This window comes from Sapajus apella, unplaced genomic scaffold (genome assembly GCF_009761245.1).
Source record: "Sapajus apella isolate SASKATOON/1434 unplaced genomic scaffold, GSC_monkey_1.0 scaffold22, whole genome shotgun sequence".
NCBI classification, from domain to species: domain Eukaryota; kingdom Metazoa; phylum Chordata; class Mammalia; order Primates; family Cebidae; genus Sapajus; species Sapajus apella.
In genome coordinates, this window is record NW_022436962.1 from 5770220 (window position 1) to 5792461 (window position 22242).

General features: G+C 56.1%; 2 protein-coding genes and 1 non-coding gene across 8 annotated transcripts in view; 2 read left to right on the forward strand and 1 right to left on the reverse strand.

The window, feature by feature from the left end:
- The first annotated feature begins 3207 nt into the window (after positions 1-3207).
- LOC116558596 (receptor-type tyrosine-protein phosphatase V-like) lies at positions 3208-6789 on the forward strand. 2 transcript variants are annotated; one of them, XM_032288604.1, is made up of 5 exons: positions 3208-3271; positions 5959-6050; positions 6151-6265; positions 6428-6518; positions 6626-6789. In XM_032288604.1, exons 2-5 carry the CDS (start codon positions 5995-5997, stop codon positions 6652-6654), a joined length of 291 nt encoding a protein of 96 aa, XP_032144495.1. In that variant the 5' UTR covers positions 3208-3271; positions 5959-5994; the 3' UTR covers positions 6655-6789. The 2 variants fall into 2 exon arrangements, with proteins under 2 accessions (XP_032144495.1, XP_032144497.1); XM_032288606.1 differs by having other exon boundaries at positions 6202-6265.
- A 4275-nt stretch (positions 6790-11064) lies between these two features.
- Positions 11065-22242, forward strand: part of LGR6 (leucine rich repeat containing G protein-coupled receptor 6) — a 128906-nt gene continuing 117728 nt past the window's right edge. For 3 of the 5 annotated variants that reach the window (XM_032288751.1, XM_032288755.1, XM_032288756.1), the window contains exon 1: positions 11066-11857. In XM_032288751.1, coding sequence (XP_032144642.1) covers positions 11655-11857 — 203 coding nt within the window. In that variant the 5' untranslated portion in view covers positions 11066-11654. Of the gene's footprint in view, positions 11858-12414; positions 15779-22242 lie in introns of those variants that run through there. The other 2 variants (XM_032288752.1, XM_032288753.1) reach the window with 2 other exon arrangements.
- Positions 15290-15392, reverse strand: LOC116559104. Its single transcript, XR_004272304.1, has one exon. It is a non-coding gene; the product is annotated as a small nucleolar RNA U13 (small nucleolar RNA).

Genomic DNA, 22242 nt, shown 5'->3' on the forward strand with positions numbered 1-22242 from the left:
CAAGCGAAGGTTCCACCCAGCTCCGGGCATCCTGGGTCCATGACCCCGGGGGCCAAGACCCTGTACCAGGCAGGCACCCTGGCAGACACCAGCACCATGGGAGCCAATGTGGCCAGCACAAGCTTTTTGAGTCTGACTCGAAGCACAAAATACGAGACAGAGGTTGTCATGAAGGCTGGGCCCCTCTACACTGCAGCAGCCAACACCTCTGGCAGGACCCGTGAGTGAGGCATGGGGAAGGCAGCCATGTGGGAGAGGTGGGCAAGGCTGCCTCTCAGAGCCCCGGGTCCTCCCTCAATGGTGCTCCCTTTAGCCCATTTCCCATCTCCACATCCGAGGGCCCTGCATGGGGTCAGCAGGCCCTGGCACCATGCATGGGGCTCTGAGGACTGGAGCCGGTGGCCTGGCTGACTGCTCTCCCTCCCTCTCTCCCTCCCTCTGCATGCCCAGTGAGTTGTTGGTGCCCATGCATGTGAGCGCGGCTGTGGTCAGTCAACCTGGCCTGGGCCAGTTTCCCCATGCAGCAGGGGGCGTACCACGCCCAACTCTCAGAGGCAAGGCACCTCTCCTGGGAGCAGCACCCCCTCGTGCCAGGCCAAGCCCACCCCAAGCCCACCTCATCCTGAGGGGCCTCACACCTGAACCCAACCTCTCCCTGTCAGTGCTGTGCCAGCTGGGGTTGCTGCAGGCATCCACTCACCGTGTGGTGCTGCCTGTTGGTATGCAGACGTCAGTGTGGGGAAGGACGAAGGTACCCTGAGATGCGGGCCCGATCCGGGTGGCAGTGCTGCCCACTCAACTCTGAGCCACCTGCTCTCTCCAGGTGGATGCACCCACCCTGCTCTGGGTTATGCCCCTTATGCTTCTCCAGGTGGGCAGTCATGTCCAAATGAGATGTTTTTCTGCCTGGCTGATGTCCCTTTCTGTGGGCATAAATGCCCAGTCCTCTGTGCCTATGGATTTTGAGAGCTCCTACCCAGAAGACCTGCTCATAGGAGTGTGCTGACACCCACCCAATGTGGAGCCTTTTGATTCCCACAGAGCCTGGCCCTGTAGAGGATGTGCAGTGCCAGCCTGAGGCCACCTGCCTGGCCCTGAACTGGATGGTGCCCACCGGGGATGTGGGCATCTGTCTGGTGGTGGCAGAGCAGCTGGTGGAAGAGGGAATGCTCGCCTTGTGTTTCAGGCCAACACCTCCAGGAATGCAGTCATGTTGCCCGACCTGGTGCCTGGCACTTCCTATGGCCTCAGCCTCTCCGTGCCAGGCAGGAACAGTCTGTGGAGTCGGGCAGTTACCCTCGTGTTATCCACTTCTGCCGAGGGTAGGCAGCTTGTGCTGCCTCTGGGGCCACCTCCGTTCCCTGTTTTCCTGGGGATGTCACTCCTCTAGTCCTGGCTGCCTGGGGTTTTCCCTGTTCCCCAGGGCCCAGCCCTTTCCTCTGGCCTTGATCTTGCTAGTTTGATTCCATACTTTTGAGCCTCATGTCCTGGTACCCTAGCCCAGGAACCTTCTAGTCCTTATTTAATTATATACATTAGCCATTGTTGCCAGGCACTGAGAGTCACTGGGGCTATGATGGCATGGTCCCTGCCCTTGAAGATGGGTTGCTAGGCACCCAGCCAGGTCCTCACTCTCCTCCTCTCCATCCCCAGCCTGGCATCCCCCAGCATTTGCCCTGGCCCCCAAGCTGGAGCCTGGGACAGAAATGGGAGGATGATCCCGTGGGGCATGTTTGGCAAGGATGACAGGCAGATCATTGCCACCACCACCATGTCACATGAGTCCTGGGCCCAGGAAGGGATGGGGAGACCCCAGCTGTGGCATGGAGTAGGTGGTGAGGTAAGATGGGGACTGAGACTGGTAAGATGAAATATGTGAGGCTGGTATCAGTCTCGAAGCAGGAAGGAGAACCAGAATGTTCTGGAGGAGAGTGCTAATGTGAATGGTGGGCACATGCTAGAGAGATAGGGTAGCCCATCTGTGGCAGGAAGAGAGGCCGCAGCCCCACTGCCACCCTGCTCTGCCCATGTCCCACTCCTCTCCCAGTGACCGAGTCTTCCCAGAAAGCCATCACATGTGGCATGACCACTACGACAGAAGACATGACTCCTACCTGGCCATTCTGCTCCCCAACCCCTTCTACCCAGGGCCCTGGGCTGTGCCGAAATCCTGGACGGTGCCTGTAGGTACAGAGGACTGTGGCCACACCAAAGAGACATGCAATGGGCAGCTCAAGCTAGGTTCCAAGTACAGGGGAGGGCTCAGGCCGAAGGGAGTGGTGACGAGCCGTTATAAGCCTCATTTTGGTTTGTAAACAAACAAGAGATCTAGACTGACTTATAAACAGAATGCAGGTGATGGTCCATAAAGGCCAACAGTGTTGACTGAGCTTCCCGGCAGATAAGGCAAAAATGGGAACACCCATTTGTTATGCAGTTTTTTTTTTTACCCCCAAAAGGAAGGTGGGGTGTATTCTGTTTCAGCTTGCCAGGGCAGTTCCCAGGATATCCAGCACCTATTGTTTTCTTTTTCTTTTTTTTTGAGACAGTCTTACTCGGTCACCCAGGCTGAAGTGCAGCGGCCAGTCTCGGCTCACTGCAGCCTCTGCCTCTCAGGTTCAAGCAATTCTTCAGCTTTAGCCTTCCAACTAGCTGGGACCACAGGCACAGTCATCATGCCTGGCTAATTTTTGTATTTTTAGTAGAGACGGGATTTCACCATGTTGGCCAGGTTGATCTCCAACTCCTGACCTCAGGTGATCTGCCTGCCTTGGCCTCCCAGAGTGCTGGGATTGCAGGCGTGAGCCACTGCGCCAGGCCCACGTACCTATTTCTAGAGCTTCCTCTTACTCTCAGGCAAGGAAGACAGAGTTTGCTGTAAGGTGGCAGATAGCATGATACGTGACCTCTGCCAAGCTTGTCCAACCTGCCTTATTTTGTTACTGTTCTGTTCTGTTTTGTTTTAGACTTTTAGCAGCCTGAGGCCATGGTTTTTCATTTCTGTCTCTAGTGATAAGCAGACAAGAGGGATGAGGAAGGGGCTTTACTGGCCCAACCAGAAATGGAAACCAAGAACCCATTGGACTCCCCTGCGGGGAAGCGCTCACTGTCTGAGCGCCTACTGCTCCGGACCCAGATTGCTGGGAGGCGCTTCGCCTTTTTTGCCTGCCCTTCCCCAACAGCAGATCCTGTTTCTCTGCCCAGGTTCAGGTTGCAGCCTTTACCAGCTACAGCCCTCCTGAGACCATCAGCTCCTTCTCAGCCTTCTCAGGTAGGGCGGGCACTGGGCCCTGGAGATGGGGAGGAGAGCTGGGACCCCTCTTTTGAGCCTCATCCCCAGCAAGTAGCAGGAGGGACTGACTTAGACTGCTGGGAGAACATGTCCTGCTTAGCAGAGTGGGGAGGCCCAGAGCCAGTGACGAAGGTGCTCCTGGCCCCAGACTTGGCCTGGGCGAGCTGCGAGCGCAGGCAGGAGAGTCTGCAGCGTCACTACGGTCTGCTGCTGTCCACGCTCCTGCTGCCTTCCCGCTCTGCCCCTCTATACCCGGATGCTCCCAGGCCATCGGGGCTCTAGAACAGCCCTGTCCTACGGAAATGTAAGGCAAGCCACATTAGTAATTTAAAATGTCTTTTTTTTTTTTTAATAAAGAGTCTTGCTCCGTTGCCCAGGCTGGAGTGCAGTGGTGCGATCTCAGATCACTGCAACTTCCGCCTCCCGGGTTCAAGTGATTCTCCTGCCTCAGCCTCCCAAGTAGCTTGGACTACAGGCGCATACCACCACACCTGGCTAATATTTTGTATTTTAGTAGAGATGGGGTTTCACCGTGTTGCCCAGGCAGGTCTCGAGCTCCTGAGCTCGGGCACCCGCCTTGACCTCCCAAAGTGCTAGGATTACAGGTGTGAGCCACCGTGCCCGGCTAAAATGTCTTTTTAAAATTACATTAAAAAGGTAAAAAGAAACAGATGAAATTAATTTTAGTGGCATTTTATTTAAACCAGAATATCTAAAATATCAACATCCCATTAAAAACACTTTTTTTTTTTTTTTTGAAACAGAGTCCTTCTCTGTTGCCCAAGCTAGAGTGCAGTGGCATGATCTCAGCTCACTGCAACCCCCACCTCCCAGGTTCAAGTGATTCTCCTGCCTCAGCCTCCTGAGTACCTGGGATTACAGGTACGCCACCATGCATAGCTAATTTTTGTAGTTTTAGTAGAGATGGGGTTTCAATATGTTGGCCAGGCTGGTCTTGAACTCCTGATCTCTAGTGATACACCTGCCTTGTCCTCCCCAAGTGTTGAGATAATAGGCGTGAGCCACTGCGGCCGGCCAAAAACACTTCTAATGAGATATTTTACATTCTTTTCTTTCCTACTAAGTCTTTGATATCTGGTGTGTATTTTACACTTACAGCAAATCATAAGTTAGAATTTCCATATTTCAAATGTTCAGTAGCTACCATATAGAACAATGCAGTTCTAGAAAGTCCAGGAAACCATGCCGCTACCCTCTTTCTTTTCTTTTGATGGTGTCAGAGAAGGGAGTGGGGTCTTTGGGGCATGCCCAGGAGCTGGGAGCAGGGAGAGGTTGCTGGGTGTTCCCAGTTTCCACCCAGATGTTTCCCCATGCTGCCATCTCTGGCCTCACTTTGGTATCTGGGACTTCTAGGGTACAGGGGTTTGCCACAGTACCTTTCACCCAGAGGGTCCCAGGTCCAGGAGAGCTTCGCATGACCCCACAGGGTCTGTGGGACAAGGCTGCTATGTTCCACCCCTTCCTTCCCTCCGCAGAGCCCCGGGCCAGTGTCTTCCCCACAGCAGTGCCCCTGCTGGCAGTGGCAGGCCCCGTGGTGGGCTGTGTCCTCAGGATCTGTGCTGCGCTGGGTCTGTTGTGCTGGAGGTGGTGAAGCGGCAGAGCTGAATGGGAGAGGAGGCTGCAGGCTAGGAAGAACTTTGTGATCGGGGCAGGCCAGCTCCGTGCCCCTGGGGCTGCCTCCCACGTGCCCCTCACCCTTTGCAGGGTAAGGAAGGATCCATTTTCCCAAGAGCTGACGGCTTACAACCTGCTGTGAGTGCATTTTCCTGCTCCTCCCTGCCTTGTGGGGCCATGGTGGCATTGCCAAAGCTCCCCTGCCACCCACTCTGCTGTGACTATGTCCCAGTCAGGGGGTTGCAAGGCTCTGCCAGACCCCCATTCTTCCTCAGCCACCACCACACCTCCCCAAATGCCTTTCAGTGCCTGGACCTTGAGCCCCCCACTCCTCTCTGCCCACGTGGCCTCTTCCTCCTCCAAATGCACTCATACATAAGCCAGGACTTTTCAGAGAAACAGAACCAACAGGGTGTGCATGTGGAGAGAGGAGAGCAGGAAGAGAGAGGACAGGAAGGTGAGCGAGAGGAGAGGAGAGGGAGAGAGGGGGAAGAGAGAGATGTTGAGGACTTGGCTTATATAATTGTGGGGGTTTGGTGAGTCCAGAAATCTGGGTAGACTAGCAGGCCACAGGCTCAGGGAAGCAGCTGGAGGCAGCCTGCTGCCAGGATTCCTTGTTGCTCAGAGGTCCGTCTGTTCCATGAAAGCCTTTGACTGATTAAACGAGGCCCAGCCACATTAGAGTTTACCCAGTCAACCAATTTAAATGTTAATCTCATACAAAAAACACCTCCACAGAAACATCCAGAATAATGCTTGACCGAATATCTGGGCAGTGTGACCCAACTAAGTTGACACAAAATTAACCATCACACGTCTCCAGTTCTCACCTTCTCCCGGGGTAACCATGTAGAGCCAGGGTTTCCTCACTTCAGCCTCCCGTGGAGCTGACATGAATTGGGCACGGGCTGTCCTCAGAAGCCCTCCTCAGGACCTGTGGAGGGAGTCAGGGGACTCATGCGTGTGTGTGCACGTCTGCATGCTACATGTCCCCCGTCCCCTCTCTCTTCTCCCACGCTGGTGGTTTGCAGCACAGGCTGGGCGTTGGAGGAGCTCGTGGGACAGGCATGCTGCCCCACACCCAGGGCGGAGCTCAGGATCTGTGTTTCCAACAGGCCCCCAGGTGATCAGTTGATGCTGCTCTGTACCCATCACCCAGGGGAGGGCAGGGCAGGACTTGGCAAACCTAAGGCTGGGGGGCTATCCTCTCCCCCTCTCACCAGGCAGACCCCCCCTCTCACCAGGAGGACCCACCGGCTCATCCCTATCCACAGCTTCAGGCAGAGCTATGAGGCCAAGAGTGCTCACGCACACCAGACTTTCTTTTTGGAATTCAAGGTAAGACCTCTACCACACTTGGGCTCAGAGGAAGGAAGCCTGGGACCTGTCTGAAGGTCTGGAGGGAACTCCCAGTTGCACACTTGCCCCCACTGCCCCTCTCCTGGCACCGGGTAAGATGGGTCTACTTCAGCAACCAGTATCTACCCTTGAACCCTGCAGGAGCTGAAGGAGGTGGGCAAGGAGCAGCCCAGGTTGGGGACTGAGCACCCTCCCAACACCACCGAGAACCAATACCCGCATGTGCTACCCTGTGAGTGCTGGGGGCAGCAGAGGAGGTGTGGCAGAGGGCTAGGGCTTGGCATGGGGGCAGGGGCTTCATGTGCCCAGCCCTGAGTGCAGAGCTTTCACTCTCTGCAGATGACACCTCCAGGGACAGGCTGACCTAGCTGGAGGGAGAGCCCCACTCTGACTACATCAATACCAACTTCATTTCAGTAAGGGCCGCCGGCGAGGCTGTCCATGGGATCTGGGATCTGCTTGGGAGATGGGCTGGTTTGCAGGCCACACTGGCCTTCATCAGCTGTAGCAGTCTTCTAGGAGATCACCAGCTTGGGCTGCATCAGCTCAATCCACCAGGTGTCTAGCAAGAGTCTGTGGTGTGCTGGGCTCTGTGCTCAGCCTGCAGGAGGCAGAGCTGAGTTAGCCACATTCCACACCTTCAAAGGAGCATGTGGGCATGTGCATGACACTCACCACATGTTGTGACCAGGGCTGTAATACAGGAACAAATCACTGTGTTCAGGGCACATGGAAGAAGGAGAAATTTGGCCCACCTGAAGAATCAAGAAGGGCTTCCCAGAGGAGGGGGCATTTGATTTATTGCAGGACAAGTATTATTTTGATAAGTGTGAAAGGGGGAAGGACATTCTTCTGGCTGGAAGGAGCAGCCAGAGAACAGCCAGGCAGTAATGCACAGGCAGTGTATGTGGGGGGCGGTAGGGGTGAGTGGAGAGGCGCTGGGCGGTGGGAGATGTAATGGAAAGGTAGCCTGGGGTTGAATGAAGGAGGGCTTGTTAGGCTGAGGGCTTTGGACTCTATTTGGTGGACCTTGGGGAGCCATAGGAGATTTTTGAGCATGGAATAAACACAGAGTTTGGTTTTAGGAAGGTAACTCTGAGTGGGTGAAAAGGATGGTCTAGATGGACTATTTATCACATGTCAGAATCTTGTTTTCATTGGGGCTTTTCTTGTCCCTTTGGGGTGGTGTCTCTGAAGTCAGCCCTCCTGGTCTGCATTCTGGGTGCACACATGCTAGTGTGTTTGCACGCATGTAGGTGTGGGCACAGCGTCCTTACTCCTGGAGGTCAGATGTCGGAAATCTGCTGTGTGCTTGGCACCAAGCATTGCCTGTTAACATGTTCCTGACCTCTGTGCCCTACACCCCGGGGCCACACCCACCCACGGGAATTGCACTCAGGGCCCTCTCAAGAAAACGCTGGAAGACTTCTGGCAGCTGGTGTGGGAGCAATAGGGGAGAAAGTCAGCAGTGAGTACGGTGGGAATTTACTGCCCCCCTGCCAGGGCCCAGGCTGGCTGGCTGACCAAGCCTTCAGTGTCCCTTCTCAGTCCCTGTGCCCAGGTTGGGTTTTCTCACATCCCCAGACACCCCCGCCACACCTCTTTAGCTACCCCATCCAACTCTAGGTCAATTGCAGCAAGGGTGCCACCCAACTGGGCACCTTCCTGATCATGGAGCAGCTGCTGCGGCAGGCAGGGTCTGAGTGCACCGTGGATGTCTTAAGGTGGCCCTGCAGCAGTCTCAGGCCTGTGGCCCCATGACGCCAACACTGGTGAGAGGCAACCAGAGGCGACCAGAGGCCACGTGCGGGGCTGGGGGTGTGGTGGGGGCCTCAGCTGCGGAAAGGGACAGAGAGATGAGGGAGCTTCTGCCCAGGCCTCTAGGCTACACACCCAGGCAGCCAACAGGTGGCGCTGTGAACCGCTGTGCGATCTCCCAGATGGAGTCCTAGGATTGGGACACACAAGGGACACTTTTTCTGTTAGATTGGGGCAGGCGGGGTGAGCCTCCCACCCCGTGTCCATCTCCAGGAGCAGTATATCTACCTCTACAACTGTCTGAATGGCGCACTGGCAGACAGGCTGCCCTGAGTCGTCACTGGTCACTGTGCAGTGTCAGAGCAGGAAAGGCCTGTGCCCTGCTGGATGGGGCTCGTCCAGCAGGGCACAGACCTCGTGGCCGGGGCTCCCTGGAAGGGCGGCCTCCACTGGGCCCTGTGCTGCGAAGGGGCAGAGTCTCGGAATAAAGACACGTGGCCGAGCACGAGGCTCGGTGTGTCCTGTCTGCCCGTCCTCGGACCTGGGCCCAGCATGTGGGTATTGTGGGCAAACATGGAGCCGGGATGGAAGCTAGGGCTGGAGTCTGGCTGAACCAGGTGACCTGTGGCCCCTGCACTGTTGGTTTTTCCCCTGGAGCAACCCTCTCCCCACTAATCCTCCAGTTTCTCCGTTTCCTCAGACTTCGGCCTCTCCACGTCTAGTTTCCTGCGGTGCTGAGCCTTGGATGCAGAATCACAGCTCCAAATTGTTCGCCCTCTGCCCGCCACCCCGTATGCAGCAGGATTTATGCTGTTTTCCACACCCCTTCTCCTGCCATCCCCATTCTTCTCTACCTGCCAGAGCCCCCAGGGGCCACCCTCAGCTCCTACCAGGGTGGAGGTGCCAGAGCCACCCTGTGACTTGGAAGGCAGGCGCTGGAGGCACCCCCTCAGGTGGAGTTGCCAGTTCTCCCTGCTTCTTCGCTCCCTCCTCCTTCCTCCCCTCCACATAGGAGGGAGGTGGGGGAGAAAGCAGGGAGGGCATATGGAGAAAAAACCAGGGGGAGAAGCAGAGACCAGAAAAGAGGGTGGGGAGGCAGCTGTCTGTCCCGCATGCTCTAGGACTGCACTGCACACGTGTGCATAATTGCTGGTGGCTGCCTGGGCTCTGGCCTGCCTCCCTGGCCAGACCGCAAGTTTCCAGGTGCAGCGCCTGGTGCTGGACATCAACTGCCCCTGGTGGGAGGCCCTGGGAGGATGCAGAGAAAGCCTGGACAGACCAGAACAAGAGTCCCTGAAGTGGAGTTGGATCTCCCCAAGTGGGGAAGTAGGGAGAGCTCCTGAGTTCCTACTGATGTGCAAGGGTCAGAAGTCAGGGGAGGGGCCTTCTTAGGCCTGGTGGAGGAGGAAGGGTGCAGAGGTCATGCTGGCTGCTTAATTGGGAGCTTTCCCAGAATGGGAGTAAGCGCTGGTGCCCTCCCAGGAAGACTGAACATTGGTGTCCTCCATACGCCGTGTGTATCAGGAGCTGAGGGCTGGGCCCCCTAATGACCCTCACAAAGGCAGGCTGGAGGCTCTGCTCTGAGCTGCCTGAGTCTGTCTCAAGCAGCTGCTGCTGAGGTTGCAACAGGGCTCAACCATGGCTTTTCCACCCTAGGAAAACCTCACGTTGGAGCAGCGGGAGCTGCAGATGAGATGGAGCTGAGGCTGTGGCTGAATGAAGGAAGGACAGGCTGGCCTGCAGTAGCTTTTGCTATAGGGCAGAGGTGGCTCTATCTGTGGGTCTTTGTGGTCATACAGGCCTATCCTCTGGCCTTTCTAGGAGGCTCATCTTCTACTTTCAGTGCCATGGCCCCAGCTGGAGGCCTAGGGTCAGGGTCTGCTCAGTTCTGGTCCAAGTGTGCGGCCTCTCCAGCCCTGGGAAGTTATCAGAGAGTGAAGGGGCATTGATGAGAGGGTGCTGGCATGTGGAAGTACAGGGCAGAAGAAATCCTGGATGCCTCTGAGGTCCAGGGTTTCTGGTATACCCTCTGGCTGGACCATGGGGAGACAGGGCAAAAATGGAAGGAAGGGGGCCCACAGCCCACTCTAGCTCTGGACTGGGGCTTGACTCAGCATGGGAGAGACCAGAGAGAGCAAGAGGCTGCCTGAAGGAAGCACAGCCAGCTCACTATGGTCTAAGGAGAGAACAGCGATTGACCTCATTTTTTTTGTTCTGTTTTGTTTTGTTTGTTTTTTGAGAAAGAGTTTCATTCTTGCTGCCCAGAGCTGGAGTGCAATGGCGTGATCTCGGCTCACCGCAATCTCTGCCTCGCGAGTTCAAGAGATTCACCTGCCTCAGCCTGGTGAGTAGCTGGGATTACAGGCATGTGCCACCATGCCCGGCTAATTTTTTGTAGAGACGGGGTTTCTCCATGTTGGTCAGGATGGTCTCGAACTCCCGACCTCAGGTGCTGGGATTACAGGCCTGAGCCACCGCGCCCAGCTGACCTCCGTTTTAACCACCATGCCCCTTGCTCACCAGGGCTCTGGGGCTGCCAGGTCAGCGCCCTGGTGGGATTCCGGCCTCAGGGTGGCTGAGCTGCAGCGGCAGCACCCGGCCTCCAGGTGGCGCCTATCCGCTTACTTTGAGGCGGGCTCCGACAACCAGCTGGGCTGCCCGCAGTCCCTCAGCCTCCTGAGGTCCTGGGAGAGGGGACCAAGGTGGTCCCCGGGCCGGAAGCCTGACGGAGGCTGCAGGAGTGCATTTCCACCCAGGGTGCACTCAGCGGGTGGAAGTCCACACCCGCCTCTCCGGAGTCAGGGCGCGGCCCCTCAGGGAGGAGGGTCGGGTGCCCGCCGGCTCCCGGGTGCCCGCGGCCGGGTCATCTCAGCGGGCAGGGGCCCCTCCGCAGCCCGGCGCCTCCCAGCGCAGCCCCTCACTCCGCTCTCCCGTCCAGGAGGCCGGCCGAGGCGGGCGGGTGAGTGCCAGCTCTGGGGCTGCCCCAGCAGCAGTGTCACCTTGAACAGATCGTTTCTCCCCTTGGATCTCTGTTTCCTCCAGTGTGAAACGTGGTGGAGGCATCCGAGGGGCCCTGGGAGTCCCCAGGTCTCTCTCCTAGGCCCCGTCTGGGTCCCATGGGACCCCGTGGGTGTCCCGAGACGCAGGACGGTCCCGAGCCCCGCGGCCGAGGCCCTGGGGGACCCTTTCCAAACAAGTGCAGGTCTCTGACGGGCTGAGCTTTGCTCGCTTGGGTTTCTTTGCTTTCCTCCTTTTTTTTTCGTTCCTGGATGAAGTTGCTGCCAGCTCCGAGGGAAGGAGGGAAGGGGAGCGCGCCGCAGCGTAGAAAGTTTCCTTGACTCCTCCTCCGGCTGTGTCTCCCTCCCTTGCCAAGCCCAGCCTGTGAAACTGAATAACGAAGATCACTCAACAATGCCTGCCCCTCTCTGACTGCACCGTCCCGGCGCTCCCACCGCCGCCACCGCCCAGCAGAGCGCGCGGGGCGGTCCCCACCGACGGCGCAGCCCGCCGGGACCGGGAGGGAGCAGCGGCGGCCACCGCGCCCGTGCGCCCGCCCGCGCGCCCGCCCGCGCGCCCGCCCGTCAGGTGCCCCAGCCGCTCGGCCTCCGAGATGCCCAGCCCGCCCGGGCTCCTGGCGCTGTGGCTTTGCGCCGCGCTGTGCGCCTCCCGGAGCGCCCCGCAGCCCGGCCCGGGGCCCGCCGCCTGCCCGGCCCCCTGCCACTGCCAGGAGGACGGCATCATGCTGTCGGCCGACTGCTCTGAGCTGGGGTTGTCCGCCGTACCGGGGGACCTGGACCCCCTGACGGCTTACCTGTGAGTACTGCCCGCCTGTCCCCGCCTGGTCCGCAGGCTGCCCGCTAGCGCCCAGTCCTGGCCACCGCAGGGCACCTGCTTGCTTGGTGCCCTGGGGCACAGGCATCCCGGGGAGGGTTCGCCCCATTCCAAGTTGAGGGCTGCGGGACTGGGGAGGGGAGAAGAGTGTGAGACTAAATCTCAGGCCAGCCGGGAGCCCGGGCTTCCCTGACTTGGCTTCCCCGTTGGTCTCCGGGCTTATGGGCTCACTATCGGCCCCCCTGCCAGGCTAGGTGGGTTCTGAATCCTGAGCGGGAGGGCGCGGGACTGGCTGCCCAGTCTCCTGTGCCTGCCTTCTCCTCTAGTAGAGCAGTGCCCGGGACGGTGGCTGAGGGCAAAGCAGACGGAACTGGAGGTAGGGGCGAAGGGAGGTGCCCCAGTGGGGTGGAAATCATGTCTGTTCCTCTGCCATGGCGAGGACAACAGGGCTGTCACGCCGAGGCTGGGTGGCCTTCGTCGGGGGGGGGGGGGTCCCAGAAGCTGGGAGGGGGGCCTTATCCACTCTTGTCTCCTGAGAAAGGGACTCTGCCAGCACCGTCTCCCTTCGCTGGGGCCTCCTGGCTCCCTCAGGGTCCTCCCTAAAGTCATGTCCCAAGAGGCTGAGTTGGAGACACTAATTTGTGGGCAGGCGCCGAGGCTGAAAACCAGAGAACCATTTTTAGCGTCTGAGTTGGGGTGAGACGGCGCGTGAAGGGGACCCTTCTGGGGGCAGCTGTCCTGCCCGTCTGGCTCAAAGGAGCGTCCCTTCAGAACCGGAGGGCTGGGGACTCTGGCTGCTCACCACCTGGGCAGGAGGAGGGTGTGAGAGCACATTCCGGGCCACCCACTGCACCCCCAGCCTGGCTCTGGGGAAAGGAAACCTCCTCCAGCCCAGCCTGCAGGGTTCTCACCCCAGAGGTGCTGGGAGCAGGTGGGAAAGCCTGGGGCCTTCTGCTGAGGGCTAGAATCCCAGAGCTCCTTATGGCCTGAAAGAGGCCTTTCATGGCTTCGGGGTTCCAGCACTTGGGAGCTCAGAGGAAGAGGAGGCTGGGCAAGGCTTTATAGGGGCCAGCAAGAATTTGTTGAACTAAAAGGGTGCTCAGTGCTGGCAGTGTCCTGGTGAGGGGTAGAGAGTCCCAGATGGCAACTCTTCACGGGGCGCCTCTCCAAATGTCCCTGTCCCCAGGTCAGGATGTTCTCCTCCACTCTAAAAGGCACAGGCTGTGGGCACAGGTGAGGTAGTGAGAAGGGAAAAATAAGGTCCATCTTCCAGAAGGGCAAATGAAATCCTCCACAGTGCAGCAGTGACGGCAGAGGCAGTCATGGGAATAAAGGTACAAGCTGCTCAGACCCGGGCGCTCAGCACCTGGCAAAGCAGGACAGGCTCCGGCCCCAGCCCGACACCCAGACCAGACCCGCTTTCAGCAGTTTTATATCCTGGGAGTATATGACATTGGTTCATTTGAAGACAGGATCCCGTGGCTAAAGAGTTTAGACATGACTTCTCTGGAGCCTTTCTCTGGGCGAGCTAAAGGGAGGTTGCTTGCCTGGGTTAAAGGGCCAGGGGATATAGGGCCTTCCAGAGCTTGATGGGCCAGCATCCTTTCCCAGCATTAAGTCTTCCTAGACTGGACAATGATCCTTTTCCAGAAGGACTTGGGGAAGGAGGTACAGTGTCACCTTTGGAATTCAAGCATCCCACCCTCCGTGCTGACAGAAGATTTTCCCACTAGCTTGTCACAATTCCCTCGGAGCAGGGAAGTCTGCATTTGGGTTCAGTGAAGGAGGGGTTTTCTGAGCTGGTCTGTGTCTTCCTGGGGATTGAGAAAGCCCCTCTCTCCCCGCTCTCTCTAGATTCAGGGGATGCTTCTGAGAGTGGCAGAGGGAGGGGAGAGAGTGGGAGCTGGAGAGGGCATGGGTCCTGAGGGGATGTGGGGAATTTAGCCGTGGGGTCTGGAATATTGGAGGGAGGTGGCAGAGGACTGTGTCCCCTGCCCTGGGCTGCGGAGGTGTCTCATCTGGATGGTGCATGAAGGGTCCTTACAGTTGTCCTGAGGGTGGCTGAGAGGAGGAATCTTCTTTCTTTGCTCCCTCAGGAGAACAGCTCTGCCACAAAGGCCCCTGAAGGTGGGGTTGAGGGCTGGCTAGGAGAAGAGCCAGGGTGCGGAGGTTCTGGGGGCTCCTTTCCCTTTTCGGTGATGTTAGGAGATGCCCAGCCTGGCCTTGCCCCATGTAGCCCAGTCCTTGCTGAGAACGGCGCAGATTTGCATCTGATGATATAACCAGCAGTGCCTCTCTGTCTGGGCCACTCAAACCTTGGCTCCTTCCTAGCTCTGCCACCTACTGCGAGTCACTCACTGAACACCTCTAAGCCTCAGATTCTTCATGTGTACATGAAGAGGAGGAAGCGGGTTGCTGAGAGAATTAAATGAGATAATATGTGCCATGAAAGTCCCCGGCACAGTGCCTAACACCCAAGGGTGACTCTGAAATGGTGGCTAATGTGATCATGCCTCCTATGGCTGCCTGTGGAGGTGGAGGTCAGCGACTAGGCCTCTCCACACCGGAGGGGAACTGAGCCTACTGGGTGAGTATAGAACTCAAGGGAATGGTTTGTAGCTGGAGGAAGAGGTGTGAGCTGGGGAGGTGACTGTCAGGGCAGCTCTTGATCAATACTTGGCTGGTTCTGGGGACTTGGAACCCAACCAGTTGGTAAAAATTGGAGGTTGGGGATCAGGATGGAGGATGGGGACTTAGGTCCTCCTGACACAGAGTTGAGAATGAAAAATGTTAAAACACTTGGATATGCAGGAAGTAGCAGGCCAGAGAGAACTCGAAGACCCTTAGAAGGAGCCATAGACAGAACCATAGCAGGCAACCAGGAGCTATGGACTCTAGAAAGTTCTTGCATGTCTTCTTGCACATTCCCTGACCTGGTCTCAGTAAAAATGACTTCACATCCACTCCCCAACCCCACAGCTGTGAGATGTTTCTCCTTCCAGCCAATACCTTCCATGAGGTAGGTGCTTCTGCCTCCCTCCATCTGGGTTCTAGGGAAGACCAGAAAGGCATCTGTAGAGCCAACTGGTGTTCTTTGCCCCGACACCCATGTCCAAAAACTATTACGGCTTTTGGACTCAATGGCAGCCCTGTTTGATCAAGGTTGGGAAGACAGACTTCAGATCCTCACAATCCTTCATATGTCTCTTTTTTCAAGTTTCCTCCTAAACTGTAGTCTCAGCGAGGCTCATTGACACTCACTGGGGTTTTGACATTCTCCCTGGCTAGGGCCTGTTCCAGGAATAGACTGATGGGGAGATGGGGCCCCTGGCTTTGGGACATCCAATCTGCTGGTGATGAGAAGGCATGATGTCTGTTCTATTCTTTTTTCTTTTTTCTTTTTTAAAGAAAAAATGTGCCTTAATGTGCTGCCTTCATAGCAAGGTTTGAGGAAGGAGGCATTTCTCACATATGAGTCCGAAAACCCAATCGTGACGCTTCTGAACTGCAAAAGGATCACCTCTTGTTCTATTCTATCAATCACGTGCACACAATGCAGAGACAGGAATACCCAGACAGCAAATAACCTGTGAGGCAGATAATCCCCAGAGTTGTCCCTGGGTAGAAGGATCTGGGTAGTTATCTGGGCCCCCAAGGCCGAGCAGTGTCAGTAAACAGATGGTGCCAGGAAAGGTGCCTCACACAGCTAGTTGTAAAAGACCCGAGGCTCACACACTTGTAGTCACGCCCAAGCACCCATTTTCATCACCTCCTGCCACCAGGGCTGAGGGAAGGGCCACCACCCCAAGCAACCCGCACTTCTGATTATTTATTGCTTTCTTGGGAATTCACTCCCTTTAGGATTGCCTGTGATAACTGATAACCACGGGACTCATTTGAAAGGTTAGATGGTGTGTGTGTGTGTGTGTGTGTGTGTGTGTGTGTGTGTGTGTGTCTGTGTGTCTCTCTGTGTGTGTAGATGCAGGGTAATTTGCAGGGGATGTCTACAGCCAAAGAGATGCAGGCAGGATGCTGAAGGCATAGACTAAGGGGTTGTGGCATTTGCCACAACAAAGGAGGGTTCAAGCTATGATCTACTTGCTATGTGACCCCCGGCCAGTTGATCAGCCCTCCTGTGACTTGGTTTCCTCATCTGTAAATGGGGTTAAGGTCTACCTCGTAGGGTTGCTGTGTGGATTCACTGAGATAATGTTTGCAAAGGCTTTGGCATAATGTCTGGCCTGTGGGAAGAGCTCGGTAGATGTTAGCCAGTGTTATTAGTGTGGCCAGGGCCAAGAAATGTTAGTCATGGAGGTCCTCCTGGAGGGGGAAGACCTGGAGCTAGCATGGGAAGCAGGGGAGCAGGCCTGTTCTATGAAACGTATAGGATAGGTGTGTTTGTAGTTGGGGGCTATGAGAGGGGGAAGAGGCTGTCAAGAAGATGGAATGAGCTCTACTGGGAACCTAGAGTAATTTTAGGTTTTTTTTGCTTTTTTTTTTTTTTTTTTTTTTAGAGACAGAGTTTCACTCTTGTTGCCCAGTCTTGAGTGCAATGGTGCAGTCTCAGCTCACTGCAACCTCCACCTCCTGGGTTCAAGCGATTCTCCTGCCTCAGCCTCCCAAGTGGCTGAGATTAAAGGCACCCTCCATCATGCCCAGCTAATTTTTTGTATTTAGTAGAGATGGAGTTTCACCATGTTGGTCAGACCAGCCTTGAACTCCTGACCTCAGGTGATCCACCCACCTCGGCCTCCCAAAGTGCTGGGGTTACAGGCGTTCACCACACGGCCCAGCCAATTTTAGTTTTTTTTTTTTTTTTTTTGAGTACAATCTAGAAAAACCAGGGAGGGGACGGGAGCACCTGATGGAAGACCCCAGCGTGCTCCCTTACATGGTCTAGATGGGCCCCTGCAGGGGCTACAGATGAGGAAGCAGAGAAACAGGTGGCCTTAGCAGGGGAGAGCCAGCCTTGGAGAGGATGTGCTGTGAATTGGGGTGGGGAGGGGGATGTCAAGGTGCCAGCTCTCATTTCTCACTTCCAAGGCCATCCTTCCCCAGCCCAGTCTTAGTCGCCCTTTCTAATAGATTCTAAGAGTTTGACTCCTCCTTCCGGAAACTTGGGGTTTGTGAGTTCTAATCTTCAGTCTCTCAGTTGCTATGAGACCCTGTGCAAGTCCCAAAACTTCTCTGGACCTCAATGTCCGGAGAGGCCATGTTTTGGATGAAAAACTAGGAAGCGGGAGAGGCAGGGGGTAATCCACCTTGAGTCTCCTTCTGCTGGTGTGTGACAGAGAAAGCACCCAAGGAGAGCCGCCCAGCAGCAGGCAGTGAGGGGAGGGAGGAAGCGAAGGGGAGCACCAGGCAGCATCCAGACCAGGGTGGGGAAGAGAAGGGTGAAGGAGGGGCACAGTGACTCCAGGAAATGGGGTCCCCTAGGGCTCTCCTGTGCCAGCCTTGCTCCAAAGTGGAGCCTGGTAGGGCGGGCCCATCAGAAGGCAGGCCCGGGGGGTCGCCAGAGGTGGGTGAATGTGTGGGGGAGCCAACACCCCAGTTCAAAGGAAAGGCAGGAAACAGCCCTAGGCAAAAGAAAAAGGAAACCTCTCGGCTCTGGCAGCAGCGGGCATGGGGCGCGGCCGGGCGGGGCGGCTGGCGGAGGAGAAGAAAGCTTGGCTCAGAGCAGAGTTGGCCCCCAGCCCGCCCCCACTCCACCCGCCCTCCCCCCATTCCATGGGCGATCAACCCTGATGGCCCCACACACGCTGCAGCCTGCTTCCCGCACTGACCCATGCACCCCAGGGGAGAGACAGAAGGGGCACAGGAGAGGGGATCCGAATGGGGAGGCCCTGCTGGGCGTGGGCTCAAGTCTCAGCTCCACTGTTGATGAGCCGTGTCTTTGGGCAAATCACTTAACCTCTCCAAAGTTCCAGTTTCTCAATCTTTAAAATGAAAACACTAATAGTATCTACCTCAAAGGGTTGTGAGGAGGAGCAAATGAGGCAAAGGAAGCAAAGTGCCTTTTACGCTATAAGGGTTTACAAAGTGTTTACTATTAATATCGTTTTGCTTAATGCCTTCAGCTACAAGTAAGCTATTGTGGAAAGGGCCCAGCAGAGCTCCTGGTGACAGGATGGGGAGTTAGGATGGCAGAGTCTCATCTTCTGGAGTCACATCAGATCACCCTTCCTTCCCTCCCGCCCTCCTTCCTTACTAATAAAGCCCCCTCGCACTGACTTTCAGGAAAACGGGCCTTTCAAGCAGCCAGTTCTGCTCTTGGGCTCCTGGGCTGGGATGATGGAGGAAGTGATCCTTCTCCCAGGTGATGCCTGGAGGAGCTGGGGCTAAGCCTGCGCCTGGTGGGAGACTCTCCAAGGAGGAAGAATCTGGACTTCTAGGTCAGCGCTCTCTGGAGAATCCAGCTTCTCCCCAGAAATGGAGTTCCTTGAAATTAGTCTCTCTGCTCTAGCTCAGTGGTGCACTTGGGATTGGGAGTGTGGCTGTGGGGGTGAGGGGACAGGCATGCCCTGAGGGTGGACATGCCCTGAGGGGCTGCGAGGATCCTCCTCTGAGCTCATCCTTAATGGGCTGTGTGACCTTAGACTCACTACTGGGACCAGGCCAAGATCAAGGAGTCCACTGGGGCTTCAGACACCTTGGGAAGGTGCAGAAGATTGGGTAGGGGAGAGAATGCCAATCCCCTTTCCTCATGTTGAAAATGGCAACTTTTTTTTAGCCAAACTGAAATGAACTTGCTGACTTGGGGGGTCTCTCAGAATTATGGGGGCCCCTTGGTGCTAACTAGTCCATTGGCAAAAATGGAGTGATCTCCAGTTCCTAATGACAATTCAGGTCTCTTCTCCCGCCCTTCAGACATGGGAGAACAGGTCCCAGGAGGAGAAAAACACCCGAGAGGCCAAACTTGGGCAGCGAGCAGAGAGTTATTTTGGAAGCAGCAAAAGGACATGGTGGGGGGAGAGCTCAGGGGTTGGCACTGTGCCCCCCCGGAGCCATGCCAGAGCAGGCCACGGGCAGGCTGGCGGCTGGCGGGTGGGGGGGCTGGGGACGGCTACTCAAGGCACCTCCAGAGCTGAGGTTTCCTTTGTGTCCCATCCCCAGCCCTCCCTTCTCTACTACGATCTTTTCTCTCCTCCAGAAACCGTCAGGGGATGCCTGTGCTGTACCTTCCATTCTCCCCCTCCCTGGGAGATGGGGGCCCCCTCTGATGAACTGTGAGCTGTGAATTTGAGGCTGGGTCTGGGGGAGCATCTTGGGCCCAGCTCTCTGCCTCTCCTGTGTGCTCTAGCACGGCGAGGGTGCCTTCCTGGTTGGTGTTTTCATTCCCTGGACTGTGACCTTCTTCCAGAAAGACACTAGCTCATCAAAAACATTCATTCTTGGGACCCAGCCTAGATGGCCCCCCAGAGGTTCAGAGGGACATACATAGGAAGCCACCACCACCCAGCCGTCTCTTCCTTTACCAATAATAGTGAGAACCAGCATTTGTTGAATGATTGGCATGTGGCCAGAAGTGTGCTCAGGCCCTTTATCTGCATCATCTTGCATAAAGCCCATGACAGAGGTGCGAGCGTTATCCCCACTCACCAATGCGGAAACCAAGCCTTTTCAGTGCTGAGGAGCTTGCCTAAGACAGCCAGCCAGTAGTTGCTGGTGCAGGGATTTCAGCCCAGGCAGCCTCCCTCCTACCAACTTTATCTACTGCCTCTCACAGCCCCACAGCTGAGGGGCTTCCAAGCTCCAACAGAATGAGCAGGACTCTGGGCACGTCAAAATCCCAGGCCGAGCAGCCTCTCAAAGCCTATTTACAGTTCCTGTCTTTCTGGGGAAGGATCAGTGGTTTGCCCCATTTCCCTCCCATCTACCAGCAGTGGTTTCTGTGAGCCCATCTGTGGGGGTGCTTGGAGGGGACGGTATTGAGGCTCAGCACAGAAACTGGGGACTCTGGTTGGGGAGGGTGAGACAGAATCCTTGAATGTGGAGATTATCATCAGCGTTGCTGTTGAGGACCTACCTCTGGGAGGCAGTCAGGGTGGTGACTGTCAGAGAGGGACTAGCCAGGTGCACATGAAAAGTGAACTCACTGCATCATAATCCTGGGAGCATGCAGGGTGGACCAGAGGTGAGGGTCATGGGTGCTCAGGGAGAAGGAGGACTGAGGTGATCAGGGAAGGCCCAGGGGAGGGAGAAGACTTGAGTCCTGAAGGCCAGAAGGATTTAGCTCAGGGCCAGGAGAAGGGAAAGCCATGAGCCCAGGAAAGAATGAGGACCCACACTGGGGCTTTCGTACTTCATGTCCACAGCCTGTTCTGTCCCTTCCCGGGTGGCATGTTCTAGATCAGGGCTTTCTGCCCTTTTCCCCTCAGGGCACACATTTTAAAAACACAGACACACACATACACAGGCACACAAACCCAATGCAAGGTGTTCAGCATCCCCAGTAAATCAACGAGGCTGCTCAGGCCAAAGGCACCCAGTAACCCTGGGCAGCACCCAGCCATCCCAGGGGATAGGAGACCCCATCTGGGCACACACCCGGAAACGCTGCTCTAGAGGAAAGTGCGTGTTTGCAGCCAAGCAGACATGGGTTCAAGTCTAGGCCGCAGCCCTAACCGGCCGTGGTCTGTGTGTTTCCTCACCTCTCTTGGCTTCTGTTTCCTTAGTTTCAAAATGGGCATACAGAAAGATGTTTATAATTAGGCACAGTGCTTGGCATATAGCAAATGCCCAGTCTATGGGAGCTATGGTTGTTATCTATCTGGTCTCCCCTTGGGAGACGCACTTGGGAGGAGGGGTGGAGGCAGGCCTGCAGTGGCCCTCCGTTTTGCCTATTTGACTCTGCCTGCCTAGGGCTTGGTGACAGTGAGACCCAGAGGGTTGGTTCTAGGACACAGTTCCTCTCACCCTCTGCCCCCGCCACAGTCCTTTCCCCTTTGCCCTCGGAGGTGCTGGAGGGGGCGGGAGTGTCCTCGAGAGTGCCCCGACTGAGGCGGGATGGCAGAAGGGTGCTGAGTGCCTTCCACTGCGCCAGTGTCAGGGGCTTGGATGCGGTCCCCAGGCCCAAAGCCAAGCCCAGATGGACTCCTAGAGGGGGAGGAGCAGAAGAGCAGTGTGGAGTCACTGTCTCCGTGCAGCACCCCAGCCCAATGCACTGTGGAGGCTCCTGCAGGGCAGAGGAGGTATGTCTTTGCATGGGGGAATATGTGGGTGAACCAGGAAAGTGGGAGCCTAGTACATGGAGGTTTATTCCAACTCCCTGCGTGATTTGCAGGTGTGAATTGCCCCCTACCTGAGTTATCATTGGCTCCTGGGAAACAGACCAAAAGCAGCCCCTGCTAAGAAGCTTTTAGCACCTCCTATAGGAAGGAAACCTTCCCAGTGAACCCGGTCTGAGGATTCTTTTCTCCAGGTCTCTGGACCTCTCCCAACATGCCCCATGCTCCTTTGCATGAAGAAGGACGGCACAGTTCCAGACAGTGTGTGTAAGCCCCGGTTGCCGTCAGCACGCTGTGTGGATTCTGGTAGTACCTGTCACCCCCACTGGTGCTGCGATGCCCCTCATGGCCCATGTTAATAACCAATGACAGTGCCACTTGAACTCCCAGGCTGTTGTGAGGGGCATTCATTCATTCACTCATTTGTTCATTTGACAAATGTGGATTGAATGCTTGCCCTCTTTCCTCTGCCCTGGAGGCTTGGAGAGAGATAAGACAAACGCAAATAACTGTGACCTGTTGTGGGAAGTGAGAAGCACACCAGGCGGGGCCAGATACTCCGCAGCAGGCAGGGCAGAGAGGAGGAATGCTTGTATCTAACTGATGCCCCTAATGCAGAAGCCCCTGAAAGGTGGCTGTGGTGCCAAGGAAAACCCACAGGCTGAGGAATGGGAAGAACAAGGTTGACACTCATTTGTCAAGTGCCGATAATCATCTTTGCCCGATGAGTTGTTGCATGAGGCAAGATCCTGCTTGGGGGGGTGTTTAGCACAGAGGGGTATGATTTTATTTCCTGTGGAAATATCAGGTAGCATACGTACACTATGTCTTTGTAGGGTTGTGTGTTCCCATCCGTCTGTACGTTTGTCTGATTGTGATGCTCTACTTCATCAGATTCAGGGTTCTTTGTGGACAGGAGCCACATTTCTTTGCATCAAGAGAGGGGAACTCTTTTAGGGCAGGGGCCATGCCTCCCCCTTCAGACTGGGAGGTTCTTGAAGGCAGGATCTGTGTCTGTGCTTGTGCTCCTGGTTCCTTTTCTCAGGATCATGCCACACACACCTCCTACAGACACACATACACACACACACACTTCCTTCAAACACACACACACACACCCCTCCTTCAAACATACACATA